The sequence below is a fragment of the Mastigoproctus giganteus genome, chromosome 7 (assembly GCF_048544385.1).
Source record: "Mastigoproctus giganteus isolate SK-2022 chromosome 7, ASM4854438v1, whole genome shotgun sequence".
Classification (NCBI taxonomy): Eukaryota; Metazoa; Arthropoda; class Arachnida; order Uropygi; family Thelyphonidae; genus Mastigoproctus; species Mastigoproctus giganteus.
In genome coordinates, this window is record NC_143581.1 from 108,368,449 (window position 1) to 108,389,314 (window position 20,866).

The 20,866-nt window shown below is 34.7% G+C and overlaps 1 protein-coding gene across 1 annotated transcript in view; it reads right to left on the reverse strand.

Moving 5' to 3' along the window:
• The window catches only part of LOC150083139 (ATP-binding cassette sub-family C member 5-like), a 278,483-nt gene that overhangs the window by 140,435 nt on the left and 117,182 nt on the right, over window positions 1-20,866 (reverse strand). The window contains exons 8-10 of the mRNA XM_090378404.1: window positions 15,356-15,474; window positions 11,823-11,894; window positions 3,286-3,410 (exon numbers count right to left, since the gene is read on the reverse strand). Coding sequence (XP_090234530.1) covers window positions 3,286-3,410; window positions 11,823-11,894; window positions 15,356-15,474 — 316 coding nt within the window. The remainder of the gene's footprint in view (window positions 1-3,285; window positions 3,411-11,822; window positions 11,895-15,355; window positions 15,475-20,866) is intronic.

The window sequence follows — 20,866 nt, forward strand, 5'->3', positions numbered from 1 at the left end:
GGATGATTGCAGACTAGACATGTGGAAGTTTGCCTTCAGACAAGGTGGTTGATTGTGGAAATAAACATCTGATGTGGATAGCTCAAATAATTTCAATGAAGTACTAGACAAACTATTGGAGGGGATGGATAGGTGAAACAGAATTTTTTTTTTTTTTTTTTTTTTGGCTGATGCTGTATAAGTTGTTTTCTTTCATTATTTTCCACCAATTAATACTAATATTCTTGAAGAACACAACAAACATTCATTCTTCTAAAAATAAAATCACGACTTTCAGAAAAATGTACAGAAGATCATGATATGTGTAAAAATTTTTGTGATGATTTGAAATCGCTATACGGTAATTGCCTGGAGTATTTGGATAAGCGGATGAAATATCTAGAAGAATTTTCATATTTCAAAGGGTGAACCTAAATGAAAAGGAAGGATGTGGAAAATAGTCCAGTATTTGACAACTAAAGAGATTCAAATTGATGATGTTAAATATTTTGATCAATTAACAAGAGTGAAAAATTTTGTAGAAATGGAAAACAAAAATGTACAATTTGATCAAATGCTAGCTCATGAAAAAAAAAAAAAAACCCAAATTTTTGGAAAATCCAAAAAGCCCAGAGCATTATTCAGAATACTTAAAACTTGCACAATTTTTTTTTTTTTTTCACAATAATTCCTCACATACACAAATATAGACAGGTTTTTTTTCATTAATAAATATTCAGCAGACAAAAGACAGAAACAAATTATGTATTGATACTATAAAAAAAAAACCCCAATATTTTTACAGTATAACTTTAAAGAAACTTGCTCTAATTTCTATATCTACCTTATATTCTATCCTATCATTGTTCAAATGGTTTTTTGGTCTGATGCTGTATGAGCTTGCTTTCTTGCATCATTTACCACTGCTAATGCCAAAACAAATTTTCACCAGGAAAATATAAATGAATGACAAAATTGAAGTTTCAATTATTATAAAAAAAATGGTGTATTTCTGTTAGCTTTTGGAATGTAATTCACCTTTTTGTACTGGTTCTTAGTCCCGTATAACACTGTTTGCAAGCACAAGTTCAATAGCACAGGGATCTCCCAACAAAATACAGTGGACCCCCGCTTAGATATAAAGCACAAATTTAACTTTATTACCTTACCAATTAAAAAAGTTAAATGATTCATGAAAATCGGAAGAATATTTTCCAGTTAGCAAAATAAAAATAAATATACACTTACGTGCATAGCCTAAATTAATAAGTACTGTAATATGTACATACTAACTAATTGATATTTCTGTTCACTGACTTTTTTTTTTTTTTTTAGTTTTAAAATTTAAAACAGTAAAAATGATAAGCAATTAATACAAAGAACATAGCATGCACAAGTTGCAACAAACACAATGTGAGCAAGTGAGAACAGAGTAATGTATTTATGTTTTTATACGATTGAATATTTCATGGAAGGGGAAACACATTTCACCATAATAACGAGAAAACCCATAGAATTGGAGCTATTGGTACTATATTGAATCAAGTTTACTACCCATTTATAATTGATTGCACTAACAGAAAAGACCAATAAACCGGAAACTGCAAACTGTTTTATGGTAGTGACCTCCAGAAATGTGCTTTAGAAAAATATCACGAAGGCGATAATGACTAGCGATAATGACAGTAGGGATTCACAAAAAGGAATGCAAACATCACATCTAACATAATACAGGGTTTTCCCAGCACAAAAGCTTAAGAATACCATGTTATATAAGTACCATGTTGTGCGAGGATTGCTGCAATTTATCAATTGTGTTAGAGCGAAACCGTGTTATATGGGAGTTGCCTGTATCCTCCTTTTGTCCTTTTTTTAAAGTCGATTTTGGATATGTCCTCCTTTTAAATAATTTGGATATGTCAACCAACCCTACTGCATGCTGTTTCAGAAGGACATTGTCCTAATATCAATTGGAACTTTTAATTAAAACTCTCATTTAGCAAGTTACCCCTTATCTTTGAATTGACAGAAATAGCTTTATGCTATAAAATTCAAAATTTCACACCCCCCCACTACCTTATGGACCTCTCTCCTATTTTGCAGTTGTCCAATATCTTTTCCAGTGATAAATAATAGAAATACTCAACTATCTATATGTCACCATAGGTGGGCTCTATTACACTTCTTTGCTAACTGATGGCACTTAGGTTGTCAGTAAATTTTGTAGGTTTTATAATTATATAGTTTACAAGTTGAATTTAACATATTCCAGCTATGCTGTTATTTTTTATTTATGTTTATATTTTATAAATATATAAAGTATTTTGAATATACAAAATATTAAATCTATATCATGGCCGAAGCTCACCAATACAGTATGACAGTTTATAGCTGTTATTCAGCTATAAACTGTCATACTGTAAAAATACCAACATATATATATATAAATCATTCCTACTATCCTACTTCTATTGCTATTTTTCGTCTTTATTTAAAATACTCCTTTTTCCCTTCCCCATCCTCAATTTAATACCTCGCCCTTATACCATTTGCTTGTTCTAAATCTATTTTTTAAAATACATTGATTTCTTATCTATATAAAACTAAATCCTATGCTAAATTCTACATATTGATATTAAACCATTTTTATCCCAACTCAATACTTATTTTTAACTATATAAAATACACTGCATTGGGACTACCTTGTCCATATTGTATTAGAAAGTGCTAATTTCATTTTCATTGCTTTTTTTGGCCTTTCACTTTTCTTCTACTACTATGGACAAGTATAGAAATGCAGTTCCTGATACATGGTCAGATGTAGTCACCTGATCGTGTATCAATATTTATTTCAGCTGACATCAGATCAAGCATTTTTGCATTACCTATATTAGACCATTTACTAAAAATGTTTTCCCCCATATCTAATAACAGCTACACCATTTTATTTTCACTTTATTAGTATTTTGATGTATTAATTTTACTTTACAATTCCCCCACTTTATATTGGCTTGACAATTCAGCCCATAATTTTCTTAATTCATCATAACCTCTAGAATATTAACATTCTTTCATAAATCTACTACACTTTTTTTCCTACTTTCTTCACCCTTCTAGTTACTGGCACTTTGTGTAACTTTCACATTCATTTATGCATACTTAATTCAATATATTAATATAACACACACACACACACACACACACACACACACACACACACACACACACACACACACTATATTTAGCATGTTCTATTTGCAGGCTATCCTGATGTATGTGTGCATGTACAGCTAAACTAAAATTTACCTTTTAGAGTTAAAAGGCTGTCCAAAGAGGATGTTGTCCTGATAAGACCCATTCATTATCCAAGACTCTTGAGGAACATAGGCACATGATCCTGTTATTGCAACATGTCCCTCCAGAAGGTTCATCTGAAAGAAATAAATTATTACAGATGGAGTTTAATGTTATATGTTTCAACTAAAAAATAAAGTTATAGCTGGAATAATGAAAGAGGAACTACATTACAATACTGATATGATTCAACTTTATTAAAAATACATAATGCTCTCTTCTCCCTCATCTAACAACCTTTATTCTGTCAATACTACTATATAATTTTATATGCATTTTCCTACTTATATATCATATATTGAAATTATCAGCAAAAAAATGTGCATTATATTCTACTGCCCAAAATACAAAAAAGAAGTCAAATAAACACATTTCTGAGTCCAAACAGTTATGGAGCCATGATTGCTTAAATAAAAAAAAAAATAAATAACCAAGTTTCAGTAACTGTGTGGTATGGGGAAATTGAAGAGATCATGCATAAAATTAAGAAGTATTCTTATCAGGAATGAATCAAAAATAACTCTTAACAAGATTGCCCAATAACTTAGGATGAAATTAAAAAATAAATAATACTGTAAAAAAAAAGAAAAGAATGACAAGATTAGAAAGCTAACCTTGCATTAGTATTAATACTTGCAAATGATGCAAGAAAGCAAATTTATACAGTATCAGCCAAGAAAAAAAAAAAAAAAAAAAAAAATCACACTTCTCCTATCCATTACCTCCAATAGTTTGTCTAGTTCTTCCTTGAATTTATTCAAATTATCCACTTCCACAAAAATGGAGGGAATCTTCTTCGAACAATCAACCATCAGTTGGGTGAAGGCAAACCTCCACACATTTGTTCTGCAACCATTCTTCCTCAATTTGAATTTATGCCCCCTCATGCATGTAGTCCGAGCACAAGAAGAATCCCATCAGCATTGAGCTTGCTCAATCCATTCAAAGCCTGAAACACTTCAATCAGATAAAATCTCAAGTGCCTAGTCTCCAGAAGATGCAATTTGCAGAACTGGGGCCTTTCTTGGTAAGAGTTTCCCTTTGATTCCCACAACAATGTCATTGCCCTTCTATACCCTCTTCAGCAAATCTACATTCTTCCTAAAATGAGGCCTCCAGACCTGTATGCAGACCTCATGATGTGGCCTGACTATTGCTTTATACAATGGAATTTAACCCAGAGGCTCACAGCTGGTGAGTACGGGCTTGGCACACCCAGGGTCCTGAGCTGGATATCATCTCTCTCTCTCTCTCTCTCTCTCTCTCTCTCTCTCTCAGGGTAACTCAATTTTTTTTTTTTTTTTTTTTTGGCTGGTACAGCACAAGCTTCAGGCTTCCTTGCACCATATGGCTAATAATAATCACCTCCTTATCCTAGCAAGGAATATCCAGCATATCAGTGACAAAACTCCAAGTGCTGTCCTGGCAGCATTTATGCCCTGCCCAAGAATTTTATATCTGACTGCAAATTTATCCCTAGGTCTTTTTCATTTTCCACCACCTGGGTGTAGCACCATACAATCGGTATGTTAATCTGGAATTACTGCTAACCATATGTAATACTTTGCATTTGTCAACGTTAAACCTCAATTGCCATTTCTCAGCCCAACCACCTAAGTTTTATAGATCTTTTTGCAGTAGCATACCATCTTCACTGTCATTAACCACCCAGCCAACCTTCCTATCATCTGCAAACTTAGACATTAAGCCTGATATATATCTTCATTAATAAATACAGAAAACGACAATGGGCACAACACCGAACGCTGGGGAACTCCACCGATAACATTATTTCATTAAGAACAGTGTCTATTGATAACTCTGTCTTCTAACACTGAACTGTCTCTTTATCAATAGCAGTAAATTTCCCTTAATGTCATATTTCTCCAATTTGTACAGCAGTCTATTATGTGAAACAGTTAAAAAAAAGCTTTCCTAAAATCCAAATTAGAACTAATTTTAGAACTAATGTTTGTCCAGTTCTTCCTTGTTCCAGTTTCTTTGTTACTGTATAGTATCCAATCAAATTGGTCAGACAAGATCTCCCCTTAACAAACCTATGCTGTGACAAGTATAACTGCGCTCCTGTCTAAGTGGTCCTGCATTACTTTTTTAATCAGTTCCTCCATTATTTTCCCTGGAAGAGAAGTTAAGCTAAAAGGTCTGTAATTACTCATGCCCCTCTTTAATCCCCCTTTGTGAATTGGGGATATATTCCCCTGAATCCAAAGGTGCTCTCATAATTATGGCTTAGGGTTTGCTTACCTCCTTTGCTGCCTTCCTCAATATGACTGGATAGATCTCATCCACTCAGCTGCCTTTCTTCTATTTAACATGAACAACTTCTCTTCCACTTTCCTTTCAGTTATTACAAAATCATTTAGCTTTCTGTTAGGGTTTGGTAAATTTCTGGCATCCCCTTCTCTAAAGAATTCCTCATGTGTGAATGTAAATGCAAAATACTTATTCAGCCTGTAAGCAGTCTGAGTAGGTTCATCAACATAAAACCATCGACATCAAGTGGACCAGTGTCACTCATTACTTTCCTTCTATTGTTAATATAAGTAAAGAAGTCTTTGCTTACATTAACGAATCATTAGGTGTATGTATTTTCTTAATTTATTACGAATTTGTTTGACTTCACGCAGATATTGCTGCTTGATAAAATAATGGGATTTCAAGGCAAGGCAAGGCTAACCATTCTACATGATGTGGTGTGAGTTAGTTTTTTTATGCCCAGTAAATTTTGGTTGAATTTGATGAGGGCAAATTTCAGAATAATGTTTTGTTGGAGACAGTATTTTAGGAATGCTATGTGGTAATATTGGACTGAATATCTAAGAGTTAATTTGGTATATTTCTGTACTAAGGTATTCAAAAAATCTCTCATGCTTGCAAGGTTGAAAGGTTTGTTTGTTTGTTTGTTATTTGGTTTTTAGGAGCATTAGCAACTAAGGCCATATTGCTCTGGGATATGCGGTGGTCATTCCTTGACTTTTCTGCATCCTCTGTATTTGGTGGTGATGGGCTCGAACCCCGGTCTAATCAAGAAGCGTGTGCTACGCACTGCTGCTCCTTCCCACCTGGCTACGGAGGCACCGCAAGGTCGAAAGGATTATCAAACTTTATAGTTTGTCTGAAAGGTTTGACTATATTATATAGGTGGTAAGCTAACACTGAGAAAGCAGAATGCTTGTATGAAACAACAGGACAAATGGGGGAACTAGTCAAAGGCAAATTTCCACACATTTATTCTTCAACTGTCTTTCCTCAATTTGAATTTATACCCCCTTCAGGTGCATAATCTGAGAGAGAGAGGAATAATCCCAACAGCATTAAGCTTGTTCAAACCATTTAAGTCCTTATTTAGATCATCACACAGGTGCCTAGTCTCCAGACGCTGCAATTTGCAGAACTTAAGCTTTTCTTGGTAAGAGCAACTCTTGGTTCTCCTCAACAATCTTCCTTGTCTTCAAAAATTTTAGGTTTTGTTGTTCCATGCAAGGTTGACATAGCGTCACTTAAGATACTGATAAGGTGTTACTGTTTCATTTAGCACATGTTCTTTTTGGAGCTTGTTAGCACTGTTTGGTCAGGTTAGCAAAATTGTTTAGTTCAATTGAGGTATCTGTTTAGGTTGCAGCAAGACCAGTTAGGCACGTTTAACAGAACTTGTTTCCATGTCTTGGTATACATGACATTATGCTCAATTTTGAATTTGTTCTCAGTTTTCTAAAGATTATATGCACTAGAAAAACTTGATGACCTCCTTTGCCATTCAGGCAAATGGGAGGTCATCAAGTAATTAATAAATTTGTAAAATTTATTAATTTTACAAATTTTAATAGATGTAGGATTTAGGGCTAAAAAGCCTCAGACTGCAAGAAGCATTTACTCTCATATAAGTTAGTGCATTAGCATCGTTTCTTTACACAGTAAATCAACCAAAGCTGTACATTGGCATCATTATATAACATCTCATATTGTGAATTATTTCACAAGTTGCCTATATCATTATACCTTGAATAAGTAACACTTTCTCAGTAGAAATTGGGAAAGTGTTACTTCTCAGTGGATGGTGTTGTCCACTAGGAATAAGTAAAACAATAGTCTTCTCTACTGGAAAAGCATAACTTGTTTGAGGTATAATGAGATAGTCAACTTGTTGTGAAAGAATTCATAATATGAGATGTTATATAATGATACCACTGCACAATTTCGGTTGGCTTACTGTATAAACAAATGATAATGCATTAACTTATATGAAAATTCTACAAATTTTCTTAATTCTGTTTAAAATTAAGAAAAAAAAAATGCCAGGGTCATAAAATATAAACATGGAACTATTGCACAGTTTGATTTTATAGGTCATAAAATCACTCACTGGGAAAATTCAAAATTTACTCATACATAATTCTTTCCACCTTATATTTGCTGGCTTTTTTTTTTTTTTTTTTTAATTTAGCACTAGTCCTAAAAGGCTGAATTACCAATGCCAAGTCACTAATATAATAAATAAAATCCACTCATATAAACAAAAAATCATTAGCAGTGGCAAATGATGCAAGGAAGCAAGCTTATACAGAATCAGCCAAAAAAAAAAAAATCCTCTCATCTATCCATTCCTTCCAATAGTTTATCTAGTTTTTCCTTGAATTTATTTAAGCTATCAACTTCCACAACAAAATATCGAAGTTTGTTCCATCAACCACCAGTTGGCCAAAGGAAAACTTCTGTACATCTATTCAGTAACTGACCTTCCCAAATTTGAATTTATGCCCCTTCATGTGCATAGTCTGAGCATGAGGATGAATTCTATCAGCATTGAGATAATCACCTCATTACCCTTACTAAAAAAATTCCTATATATATCATTGACCAAACTTGAGTTGTCCTGGCAGTCTGTCTCCACTGCTCAGAGAACATATCTCACTGCACAATTACCTCCAGGTCTTTTTCATTTTCCACTACCATGAGGGTAGTGCCACACTGTTGGTACATTAATCTGGAGTTACTGCTACCCATATGCAGTACTTTGCATTTGTCAATGTTACACTTCAATTGCTATTTCTCTGCCCATCTGCATAACTTTTCTAGATCCTGTTGCAGTAGCATACCATCATTACTTACAACTTTTGAATCATCGGCTAACTTGGACATTAAGTCTGATAAGCCTTCATTGATTTCATTGATATATATAGAAACAAGAATGGGCTTAATGGAATTCCGAACCTGTGGAATTCCACTAATAACATTAGTCCACAAAGAGCAGTGGCCAGTGATTACCACTCTCTGCCTCCTCTCATTCAACCATCCCTTTATCTATAGCAGCAACTTGCTCTTAATGCCACAATGCTCCAATTTGTACAGTAGTCTTCCATGTGCAACAGTATCAAAAGATCTCCTGAAATTCAAGTAGCAAAATTATTTTTTGCATTCAGTTCCTTTGTAACCACATTGTATATCGAACCAACTGGTCAGACAAGATTTTCCCTTAACAAAACCATGCTGTGTCTGAACTATAACTGCAGTCTAGATGATCCTGCATTGCTTCTTTAATGAGTGTATATTATCCATAATATATCAAAATAAATGATACATAAAAATTTTATTTAATGAATGAAATATAAAATTATTAGAATCTGACTTAACAAAAAAAAAAAAAAAAAAATTCAGTACTGTAATATATATAAAAACACTGAAAATTTGGACTCATTCTTTTTTCGTTAACCAAAGTGCTCTTCACAAAAATAATTACAAGGATGATTTAGCAAAAGAACACACCTTTCTATAGTTCTCGTGTCTGCTCAGTTAGTTGAATAGGTATAATCTGAATAATTATTTTGCATCAGGCTTCACACATTAAGAGGATACCAGTAGTTTATCAAACTATAACGTGAAGCTAAATAATCATGTGATAACTGAAAGGAAAGTGGAAGAGAAATTATTAAAGCTAAACATAAAAAAGGCACTTGGGGTGGATGGAATCTATCCAATTATATTAAAACAAAGCAACAAAGGAGGTAAGCAAACCCTTAGTGATATGTATAAGAGCATCTTTGGATTCAGGGAAGGTCCCTATGGACTGGAAATGTGCAAATGCATCCCCATTTAACAAGGGGGGGGTTAAAAGGTGACACGAGGAACTACAGACCTGTTAGCTTAACTTCTGTTCCAGGAAAAATAATGGAGTCTCCCTTTCAAATCAGTAATGAAATTATACTGCAGTCACAGCGTGGATTGATGAGGGGTGATCTTGTCTGACCAACCTGATTTGATACTGTGATGCAGTAACAAAGGAACTGGATGTAAAAAAATAATTTTGATATTATATACTTGGATTTCAGCAAAGATTTTGAAACTGTTGCATATAAAAAAGAATGTGATATAAATAGGAGCAGTGTGGCATTAAGGACAAGTTAGTGTTTATGGATAAAGGGATGGTTGACTGGAAAAAGAAAGCATAGTTATCAATGGATATTGCTCTTCGTGGAATAATGGGTTCGGTACTGGGCCCATTGTTGTTTTCTGTATTTAATTAATGATACTGATGAGAGTATATCAGGCTTAATGTCTAAGTTTGCAGATGATATAAAGGTTGGCAGGGTAGTTAATGGTGGTAATGAAAATATGCTACAACAAGGTCTAAAAAACTATACAGATGGGCTGAGAAATAGAAACTGAAGTTTAACATTGACAAATGCAGGGTACTGCATATGGGTAACAGTAATCCCAGTATAACTTAACAACTGTGTAGTACTACAATAAAGACAGTGGAAAAGGAAAAGGATTTGGGGGTAACTGTGCAGTCAGATATGAAGTTCTAGTTTTGTGAGCAGTGTAGGCAGGCTGGCAGGGCAGCTCATGCAGTTTTGTCAATGATATATAACTCAATGCTGATGGGAATCAACAGCTTGCTCAGACCATGCACATGAAAGGGCATAAATTCAAAATGAGAAAGCATGTTTTCAGAATAGATGTGTCGAAGTTTGCCTTTAGCCAATGGATGGTTTATTGGTGGAATAAACTTCTGTCTGACATTACATTGTGAAAGTGGAGAGCTCGAATAAATTCAAGGAAGAACTAGACAAATTACTGGTGGGTGGAATGGGATTTTTTTTTTTTATGCTGTATAAGCTTTCTTTCTTGCATCACTTGCCACTACTACTAATACTTATATTAATTACGGACATTTATTCATATATCACATAGTAAAATTAATTTTACATAACAAGTGTTTTTAAATTAAAATAAAGTTACAGAACAGAAATGCTACAAGTTGGTAGCCATGAATTCCTATTGCATGCTTTCATTTTTAATTTTTTTTTATAGTTTAACTTTTTATTTCATACTACTACCTTCTGTTGATGGTTGCTGCTTAGTATTTTGCATTTTCTTTTAGATTTATTTTGTAAAACCTGAAGTAAGTAAATAACAGTTTTATTGTACCATATTTACTGTCACAGTATAGGAAAATAAAAAGTGATTATTTAATATTAATATTAAGATATAATCAAGAAAAAAACAATTTACAATATGAAATATTAATATTAGTGTAAAATATAATTTTTTACAGAAATTACACAACAGAGAAATACAACTGTATTAAATTAATACACAATATACGAGTCTAATACATCCACCACTATGCTTGCCATGTTCTTTTTTTGCTGCTTGGGAAAAGTTTAATGCTAACTGCATTAAACTTTTCCCAAGTAATTTTTTTATTCTGGCAAATTTATAAGTTTGTAAAAATAAAAACATATATAAATCCTTTTAAATGTTAATTTTTTTTTCCCTATTTGACTTTATAATATTCCCAAAAATAAAATTTTATTGAAAAAAAAAAAAAAAAAATCAGATAAAATATAATAATAAAACATAGGAAACTCCATAAAATGTCATAATTAACAGAGAATACTTATTTGTGAAGGAATAAGAGAAGTTTACCTCAATATGATACGTAGAACACTTCCGTATGATACGGTCCAGAAATTAAAACGAAAACAATTAAAAAATCGAAAATCTTACATTACAGTAAGAAATAATTAACAATAATTAACACAATTAAAAATTAATATAACAAAAAAATTGCAAAACAATTATTTATATAATTACTTGTGCTAGGAATGCTGCAATTAATGATGATTTTCCACTGCCATTTGAGCCACACACTCCTAATGCCCCTATGTCAATATACATTTCAAACAAGCATTTTTTTTTATTAAAATAATTTTTTGACTTAATTTTTAATTGTATTCATTTGATTTTTAAATTATTGTTAATTATTTCTTACTCTTATGTAAGATTTTCGATTTTTTAATTGTTTTCGTTTTAATTTCTGGAGAGTATCATAAGGAAGTGTTCTATGTATCATATCGAGGTAAACTTCTCTTATTCTTTTACAAATATTGATATCAACGTAGAATATATTGAGCATTATAGCTCTGGTTCATACTATCAAAAAAAGAGAATATTTATATAATTACTTGTCCTAGGAATGCTGCAATCAATGATGATTTTCCACTGCCAGTTGAGCCACACACTCCTACTAATGTCCCCTATGTTAATATACATTTCAAACAAGCATTCTTAAAATATATAGATATCTTTATTTTTGTTAGATAACATTTTATTACATTCAATCCAATAAATAGCAAATGTTATTCAAGTTCTATTTACTTCATTACCTTTTAAATAATATCACTGCACAGTACCATGAAGCCAATAAAGTCAATTAAAAACAGGATATATGTAACAACTGTTAATTCATATCCATAAAAAAAGAAATAAATAGCAATATAATAAATGCATAGAAAGGAAATACCTCCGAGTTCTTTAATATATGAATTCCAATTCTTGTTGTCAGTGTTTAGGAGCATCTGAAACTTAAATGATTCTCCATTACTTATTATGTTTGTATGTACGTGTGCATGCATGTCTGTCTGTCTGTGCATGTTTAGAGGCCGATTACATGTTACGTTGGCCACAACCCAGAATAACTAATGGGGAAGGCCCTACTTCCTCCTCCTCCTGAGATCATCCAGCTACAGCCCAATTGAAAAAAAACCTTCAGAAATTCCTCTAGCCATCATCAGAATCTGAACCAAGCCCTCTCCAAATGAGTGACAGCTAAATTCATCCATCACCTTTCTCTGCCCACAGCGCTGTCCACGATGAGATGTTATTCCTGATACACTCTTGATACGTTTGAATGGGAATAGTGCAATTTCTGTACCACTTCCTCGATAGAGAGACCACTATCAACCTTCTTTCAAAGTCAGTTAACTCTCTATGCCATACTGACATCGGGCGCCTCCGTAGCCAGGTGGGAAGGAGTAGCAGTGCGTAGCAAACACTTCTTGATTAGACCGGGGTTCGAGCCTGTCACTACCAAATACGGAGGATGTGAAAAGGTCAGGGAATGACCACCGCATATTCCCGGAGCAATATGGCCTTGGTTGCTAATGCTCCTAAAAACCAAACAACAAACAAACATACTGACATCGAATTACTCTCTATGTGAATGCAGTGTACCTATATGCCTGCCAAGCGGTCAGTTTGTCCACTAGCGAGAGGGGTGACAGCATAGCATTGTCCGGGAACCAGGTATCCCACGAATTCTGTCCTTTCAGTGTAATTTGCCAATATCAGGTCCGATTTTGCAAGAAAAGGCAAATTATCTAATTCAGCAACATGGAATTAGCAACTTGAGATGCAGCAGTGGCTGATCCAAAGATTTAAAGATAGAAATAACTTGGTTTAGCCAAATGATTGCAGCGAGTCTGGATTAGCCTACCTACAAAGAAAAGGCTACATACTAGTTGTGTTCTGTATGGGCCATTCTTGAAAAATATGAGGCAAAGCATATTTTTAATCTTGACGAGACAGGTTTATTTTATAATTTGCTGCCAAACCAAACATTTGCCGTTCGAGGAGTCTTGGTTATCAAAAGTGGACAGAAGAATGGCTTCAGAAAAAAAGGAACATTTTGATGATTCTAGATCATTGTACAGCATGTTCTGCCAAGACATTTAAGTTTAAAAATATACGGCTGTTGTTTTTAACCTCCCAATACCACCAGTTATGCAGCCACTGGATCAAGGCATTATTTATAAATACAACAGAGCATATAGAGCCTGTCTAATAAGGTACTTGATCCTCAACATATGAGGGAGGAAACAATTTGCAGCTTAATTGGAATGTCTTGGATGCTATCCATAATCTTGTTATTGATTGGGGCAATATTGCATCAAGTGTAATAACTTCAGAAAGAGTGGTTTTGGGAGAATATAATCAAAAAACATGGTCCAGCAGATGAATATGATAGTAACATTGAGGAATTGGGGAATTCGAAGGAGCATATAGATTTTGTTGGCGAATTTTGAAGAGCTTGTGAAGGTACATGATGGAGTTTCTACCACAGCAATGCAACACAAGAAGAGCTGCTAAGTACCAAGCAAAACAATGTTTTTGTTACCAGTGACAGCAAAAGTGAAGCACACAAACTGCCATCTAAAAAAGATGCCCAAAATGCATTGAGCATAATAGAGAATGTGTTGGCCTGCAGTAATGTTGATAAAGAAACAACTATTGCATTTGATAATGTCTGTGCTGCAGTTAAAAATGCATATAGGACAAAAACTGCACAAAGAACATTGGATTCTTTCTTTAAATTAGATTAATTTTTCAAAAAGTTAATGGATTGTATGTCTCCTTTCATATCAAGATTAATTATTTTTACTGTGATACTAAAATAATGCATACATCAAAATACAGGGTGATTCACTACCAGTGCGATAAACTTGCAGGAGGTTTTTTTTTTTTTTTTTTTGGTAGTTGTTGCTGCATCAGCTTCTGTGGCCATAATGCACCTCCCAAGGTTTTTGCAGTACTTTGACCCAAGCCCGAGGCGGGATTCAAACCCGCGACCTTTGGGTTGCCAGGCAGGCACTTTATCCACCTGGCTAGCCCGGTCGGCTTGCAGGAGGTGTAGGGGGCACAAAGACGAATCGGAATCACATAGCATTGCAGAGTCCAAAATGCCTTCGTCATGCGGTAGAGGACGTTGAACGGGAGGTCGCGTGAACAGCGATCCCGCTGGAAGTCAGCATTTGCGAACCGGTTCCCGAGGCAGTAGGATTGACGAGTATTCAAACGTTGAACTGGCCGACATGCACCTCGCGTATGGAGCTGCGGACTGTAACGGGTGTGCCGCTCTGCGCTTGTACCAGGAACGTTTCCCGCACAGGCATGCTCCTCATCATACGATTTTTGCATGTGTGCATAGAAGGTTACGTGAGACTGGTTGTTTCACGAGAGGTATCATGAATCGAGAGCGAACGACGAAGACGCCAGACAATGAGGAGAATGTCCTATGTCTTGCAGAAGGCAATCTGAGTACGAGTACTCGATCAATAGGCCAACGATTGGGTATTTCCCAATTCACTGTATGGAGGATACTGTCAACAAACCAAATGAGTTCACACCATCTGCAAAGCGTCCAATCATTGGAGCCTGCGGATTATCCACTTTTGCTACTTGATTTCTTCAACAGAAATGGTTCGCAAATGGGTCACCATTTGCGAACCATTGAGCCGTATTTATATTATAAATAGTTCAATGTGCCAATGAATGAAATATATTCACTAGGAATCGCTGTTCACACGACCTCCCGTTCAACGTCCTCTACCGCATGACGAAGGCATCACACTGCAATGCTATGTGATTCCGATTCATCTTTGTGCCCCCTACACCTCCTGCAAGTTTGTCGCACTGGTAGTGCGACAAACTTGCACAAACTTGCAAAAAAAAAGTAAACTTTTGACACTTTTGGAAGACCTCGTTATTACAAAATGAACTTTTGTCCTTGAACTTTGTATTAATGGGATTCAACAGTATATATCACACTTAACAGATTTTGATGTTTCCATTTTATTTTCAAAATATAGATATATATATATTACAATATATAAATTTAACTCCACCAAACTCCTTTACTCACTAAAATATATAGTTTTACCTTTTTAATAGTCAAGCTGATATCAAAAAGGACTGGAGAACTGCTGACCAGCAATGGCAATATATCTGTACTAAGAGATGTTTCTTTGCTCAGAACAGTTTCCTTTTCTAATCTATCAACTGTAAATAGTACAGATATAATAAGTAAAATTAAAATTACTCAATGAAATACTTTGGGGTAGAGCAGAGAGGGGAGTGGAGAGGAAACTAAAATTATAACAGATCATGTTTATGCAAAAGGGAGAAGGAATAAAAGGTAGAATACCCAAAAATAAGGATCTGTTATCTATAAGAGTAATGCAGGCATAACTCTTAAAAATAAATTTGAATTCTTGTTTCAATAATGAATATGGTAGGAAGAAACAGGATGGGTGTGATTTAAAATAACTTGCAGTGAAATGGAACTGGAATCAGAATGTGGTTCTATGCTATGACAACCAAAACAAAGAAGCCCTGTATACACCTGTAGTCCGGCAAAATGCGGAAAGGTCAGGGAATGACCACTGCATATCCCGGAGCAATATGGCCTTAGCTGCTAATGCTCCTAAAAAACGAAAACAACAACAACAACACCTGTAGTCCTGTATATACTTGTATAGAGATTAAAAAATGAAAAGAGAATATAACTTCACAGAGACTGTGAAGTTATATCAACCACAATATCAACCTCTTTAAAGTTGTTGTTTGGGGTTTAGGGGCACAAATGCATCTTGGGCAAAATTGTGCCTGTTCATGATTGTTTTAATGCTTTTGGTCTAAAAAAAAAAATGTTAGATTCTGTGATATAGATGGATGCACTTTAAGCATTAGGATACCTCATCAAGGTTAGCATTATTTCCAAGAATATGTGACAGATTTAAAGGAGTTCCAGAAGGTTAGATAAAAATAGTTTTATGGATTTTGAAATAATCAGGATACTCAACAAGGATAGGTTTGATTGTTAAGCTGAGTCTGACAGTATGAACACTGAGGAAGGCTTTCCCCCAAAGTAAGAAAATGAGTTAGAAAAGAATAACTGACATTTAAGTATAGTCACTATTGTCTCTTCCCATATATTATGCAAGAAACTAGACCTTTATAGTTTTGGTTCATTTTGAATACAGCAGCAAAATAAATTTCGGCAAAAAAATGAAACCTTACTAGAGTCTAGGATTAAAAATAATCTCTAATACAATTGGTGCTGATCTATATAATACAAAATAATATCTTTAAAACTATATGTAAAAAAAAAAAAAAAAAAAAAAAATCCCAGTAACTAAACCTATACAGGATTAGAACCGAAAATTATTCCCATACAATTCACTCCAACTGGTTATTTGTTATTTGGTTTTTTAGGAGCATTATCAACTAAGGCCATATTGCTCCGGGAATATGCGGTGGTCATTCCCTGACCTTTCCGCATCCTCCGTATTTGGTGATGGGCTCAAACCCCGGTATAATCAAGAAGCATGTGACTCCAACTGGAAAATTATTTTTAGTTCCAGGCTCTGATAAATTTTTTTTTTTAATTCATTTACCCCAGTGCTCTGATTTTTAAAAATTTTTATCAAGGAAAAATGATCTATTTAATACAAAATATCTTTGAAATCGTAAAAAAAATGAAATTGTCTAATAACTAAACATATAGGTTAGTTACTATGAAATTTCATTCTTTTTTTTTTTTTTTTTCATATGCTTTTAAAGATATTTTGTATTATATATATATATAATTTTTCCTTGATGTAAATTTTGAACTGAGAATTATTCCCCTGCAACTGAAGATTATTTTCAGTTCCAAGTTCAAAAATTCCAAGAATTTTTTAAAAAATTTATATACCCTTTATTCAGATTTTAAAAATTTCCATCAAGAGGATGCTATTCTGGTATATATATATTGGTCTGCTTCAAAGCTACATACTTTCTAATTTCGTGGTGAGATCACTTTATGAATAAGAGTTTTGCGGTAAGGTTGTCACTACCCCCTCAATCAAAGGTGGGAATTATGAGATAATGAAATGTCTTCCAACATCTGATTAGATGAAATTTTGGACAAAATTCTTAGAAATGTTCAGGCTTTAGATTCAAATCAATGTTTTCTTTAGTTCTTGCATATAATTCTAACTTCCACTGAGAGTGTGTGGGTATTTTTATTCGTTGTAGTAACTGCCAAAAAGAGAGGAAGTTGTCCCAGCAGGTTTGTAGAAAGTTCTGCTTATGTTACTGCATCATACTCTCCAATCAGATGGGTTGGAAAAGATTGCCCCTTAACAAATCTGTGACTGCTGTATAACTCTATTCCTGTCTAGAGTCCTTCATTACTTCTTTAACTAGGCACTTCACTTTCTTTCTGGAACAGAAGTCAAGCTTAAAGGTCTGTAATTACTCACTTTGCTTTTTTATCCCTCAATGTGAATTGGAGATACATTTGCACATCTCCAATCCACAGGTACCCATCCCCTTAATTCAAAAATGCTCATAAATATGGCTAAAGGTTTGCAAACTTTTTTTGCTGCTCTCTTAATATAACTGGATAGCATCTGCTTCCTTGCCCCTTTTTGATTTTTCCCATGGTATAGATTTTTTTAAAGAATTATGCCTGCTGCTGTTAATAAAAAAAAAAAATTATCCGTGCTGTTTGTCACGGTTAGGGATCAACAACATGGATGGAATACTTGCCATCCTTCCATGTTGATATGTCCAGCCGAATTTTTACAAGCTAGCTGGCCAGGCCTGCCACTCTTGGTTTTATTTTGGTGTTTCCTTCGCCCAACGTCAATTTAGCATTAGTAGAGGCATTTGATGCAAGAAAGCAAGCTTATGCAGCATCAGCCAAAAAAAAAAAAAAATAAATAAATAAATAAAAAATAACCACTTCCACTTCACCCCTCTGTTCGTCTGAAATACCTGTCCAGCTGAGCCTTAAACTTATTTAGGCTATCAATTCCACGACAAGGGATGGAAGTCTATTCCAATAACCAACCACCTGCTGGCTAAAGGCAAATTTCCTCACGTCTATCCTACATCCGTCTTTTCTCAATTTGAATTTATGCCCTCTCAGGTGATTATTCTGAGCAAGAGGAAGAATCCCATCAGCATTGAGCATGCTCAAACCATTCAAGGCTTTATACACCTCTATCAGATCACCTTGCTGGTGCCTAGTCTCCAGACACTGTAATTTGCAAAACTTAAGCCTTTCTTCATAAGAACACCCCTTTGTTCCATTCTGTAACTGTTCATCGTATTTAGTAGTCATGGGCTTGAACCTTGGTCCACTGAAAGGGCACATGCTACTGCACTTGTGTTCTTGACCACTTGGCTACACATAGCCTGTCTGCTGCTGTTGATCTCGTGGATTATTTTGATTACACATACATTAGTAGCAGTTTCAGATGAGCAGGAAATAATACTTCCCACAGGTTTGTAAAATTTCGGAAGTTTTTTGCTCTTTTTCCTCCAATGCTTTGGAATGTACATGATTCTACTCTTGCTGATGAAGAAAGAACTAAAAACCAATGTGAAGGTTGGAATCATTGTTTTTCTAATTTAGTTTCTCTCACTCACCCATCCATTCGGTCCCTTATCCAGAAGATGCAACTGTATGTTGCAGCAGATGAAACTAAACTGGCTCAGCGTGATTCAGGTTCTTTGATTTTAAAGAAGCAAGGCATGTATTAGGAAATTCAACGTAAACTAAAAATGCTATGCCAGGAATATGATGAAGGTGATAGCCTTTTACCCGACTTTTTAAGAGCAGTAGCACACTGTATACATTGCATGTAAAATCTGATGCTTTCATTTATTTAAATGTCTCTTTTTGTCCATGTGTAGCTTTGTTATTTTTCTTATTTGAACAAATATATAATTACAATTGTCTTTTGTATTGTTATTATATATCTGTCTAAATCAATTCATTTAAATTGCTCACTTTTTTGAATATATTCTATATTATATTTATAATTTTTAAATTTACATGAAACGTTTTTGTTAATATCATAAGAGAATATGAGAAAACAAAAGGAGATATTTATTTTTTAACACTTAAATACTAACAGACACAATCAGTTAAAAAAAAACACATTACTGAAATAATCAGAGTTTAATAATAAAGGAGTCCTCTTCTGTAAAGGCGCAATATAGCCAGTGTAGCTTATGCGCCATTAAACATCACACACACACACACACACACACACACACACACACACACACACACACACACACACACACACACACTTCTGTAAAGGATCGTGGGAAACGCAAAGAAATTATCAGATTCGGTCTGCACAAAGGATTATGGGAAGCAGCCATCAGGAAAAAATATCAGAGCATGGAGTGGAGTCACGTAGTTGTGCAAAAGATCAAGGAAACAGCCAGCAACTCCAGCGGCAAAACACACAGGAATGTGGGAGAGGCGAGCCGTGATCCATGACGTCATCCATGCAAAAGGGTCCCGCAAGATAGGTGGTACCACCTAGTGGCCGCAATTCAAATCAGTTCAAATCACAAGTACCCATTTATTTTAGAGAGCGAGTCAGTTTGTTAAAAATTTACCAGCACACCCCTGAGTAGATCCCACCTAGACCAGCAGCACTACTGGATGTTTTATTGAGAAATCCTAAACGTTCTGTTAATGTGAATGGCTGGTTGTATGGTTATTGTAGAATAATTAATCTTATACTATTCTGAAGATTCTTTATTTTTCTGAAAGATTGGGTTGTAGGTGGATACTGCCAATATACTGGCAAATGATTCAGCTAAGCCTCTGCTATTTCTCCCGGATAGGACAATTCCTTCCCTGCCCAGTTTAGTATTGAAGCCAGGGACTGCACTTATTTGCCATTAAGTGTTTGTATTTTCCTCCAGATGAATTTGGTACCGTCCTTGTTCATATGTGAGGAAAAGCTAATTAGGCACCTTTCTTTGCTTTCTTATTTGGCAGAACTTTTTTTTCAGTCTTTTGCAAAACAAATTCCAAGCTCTATTTTTTTTCCTGTCCAGTGTGTGTACAATCCTGATTCCACCAGTAATTACTGTGTTTGGACATAAGTATAATCGTTCCAGTGTGCCTACAAAATTTCCAAGTGGAGTGATGCAGTAAAGGGGAGTTTTACCAGTGTTTGCAGCTTGCAGAGAATCGGTAGATGATCACTGTTTAGTAGATTTTCACGAACAGACCACTCAGTATTGGTATATATGGAGGGAGAACAGATCAAAAGGTCTATTGCACTCAAGGATCCCGTAGAAAAATGAATAGAGGTAGACTTGCCAGTGATCGAAAAGGTAAGTTGATAAACATCAAGAAAGGATTCTATTAGTTTATCTCTCTTGTGAATTGTTGGAGATCCTCCCAGCAAATAATAAGCATTGAAATCTCCAAGCAAGCAGAACAGAGATGGTAGCTAGTCTATTAGGAGAAATATAGATAGATGCTATTGTAAGAGTGATGCCAATTACAGCATGCACTGCCACTACTTCAAAAGGAGTCTGAAGAGCAATGTGTTTGGATGGAATGTTGTTTCTAACAAGAACCATCACC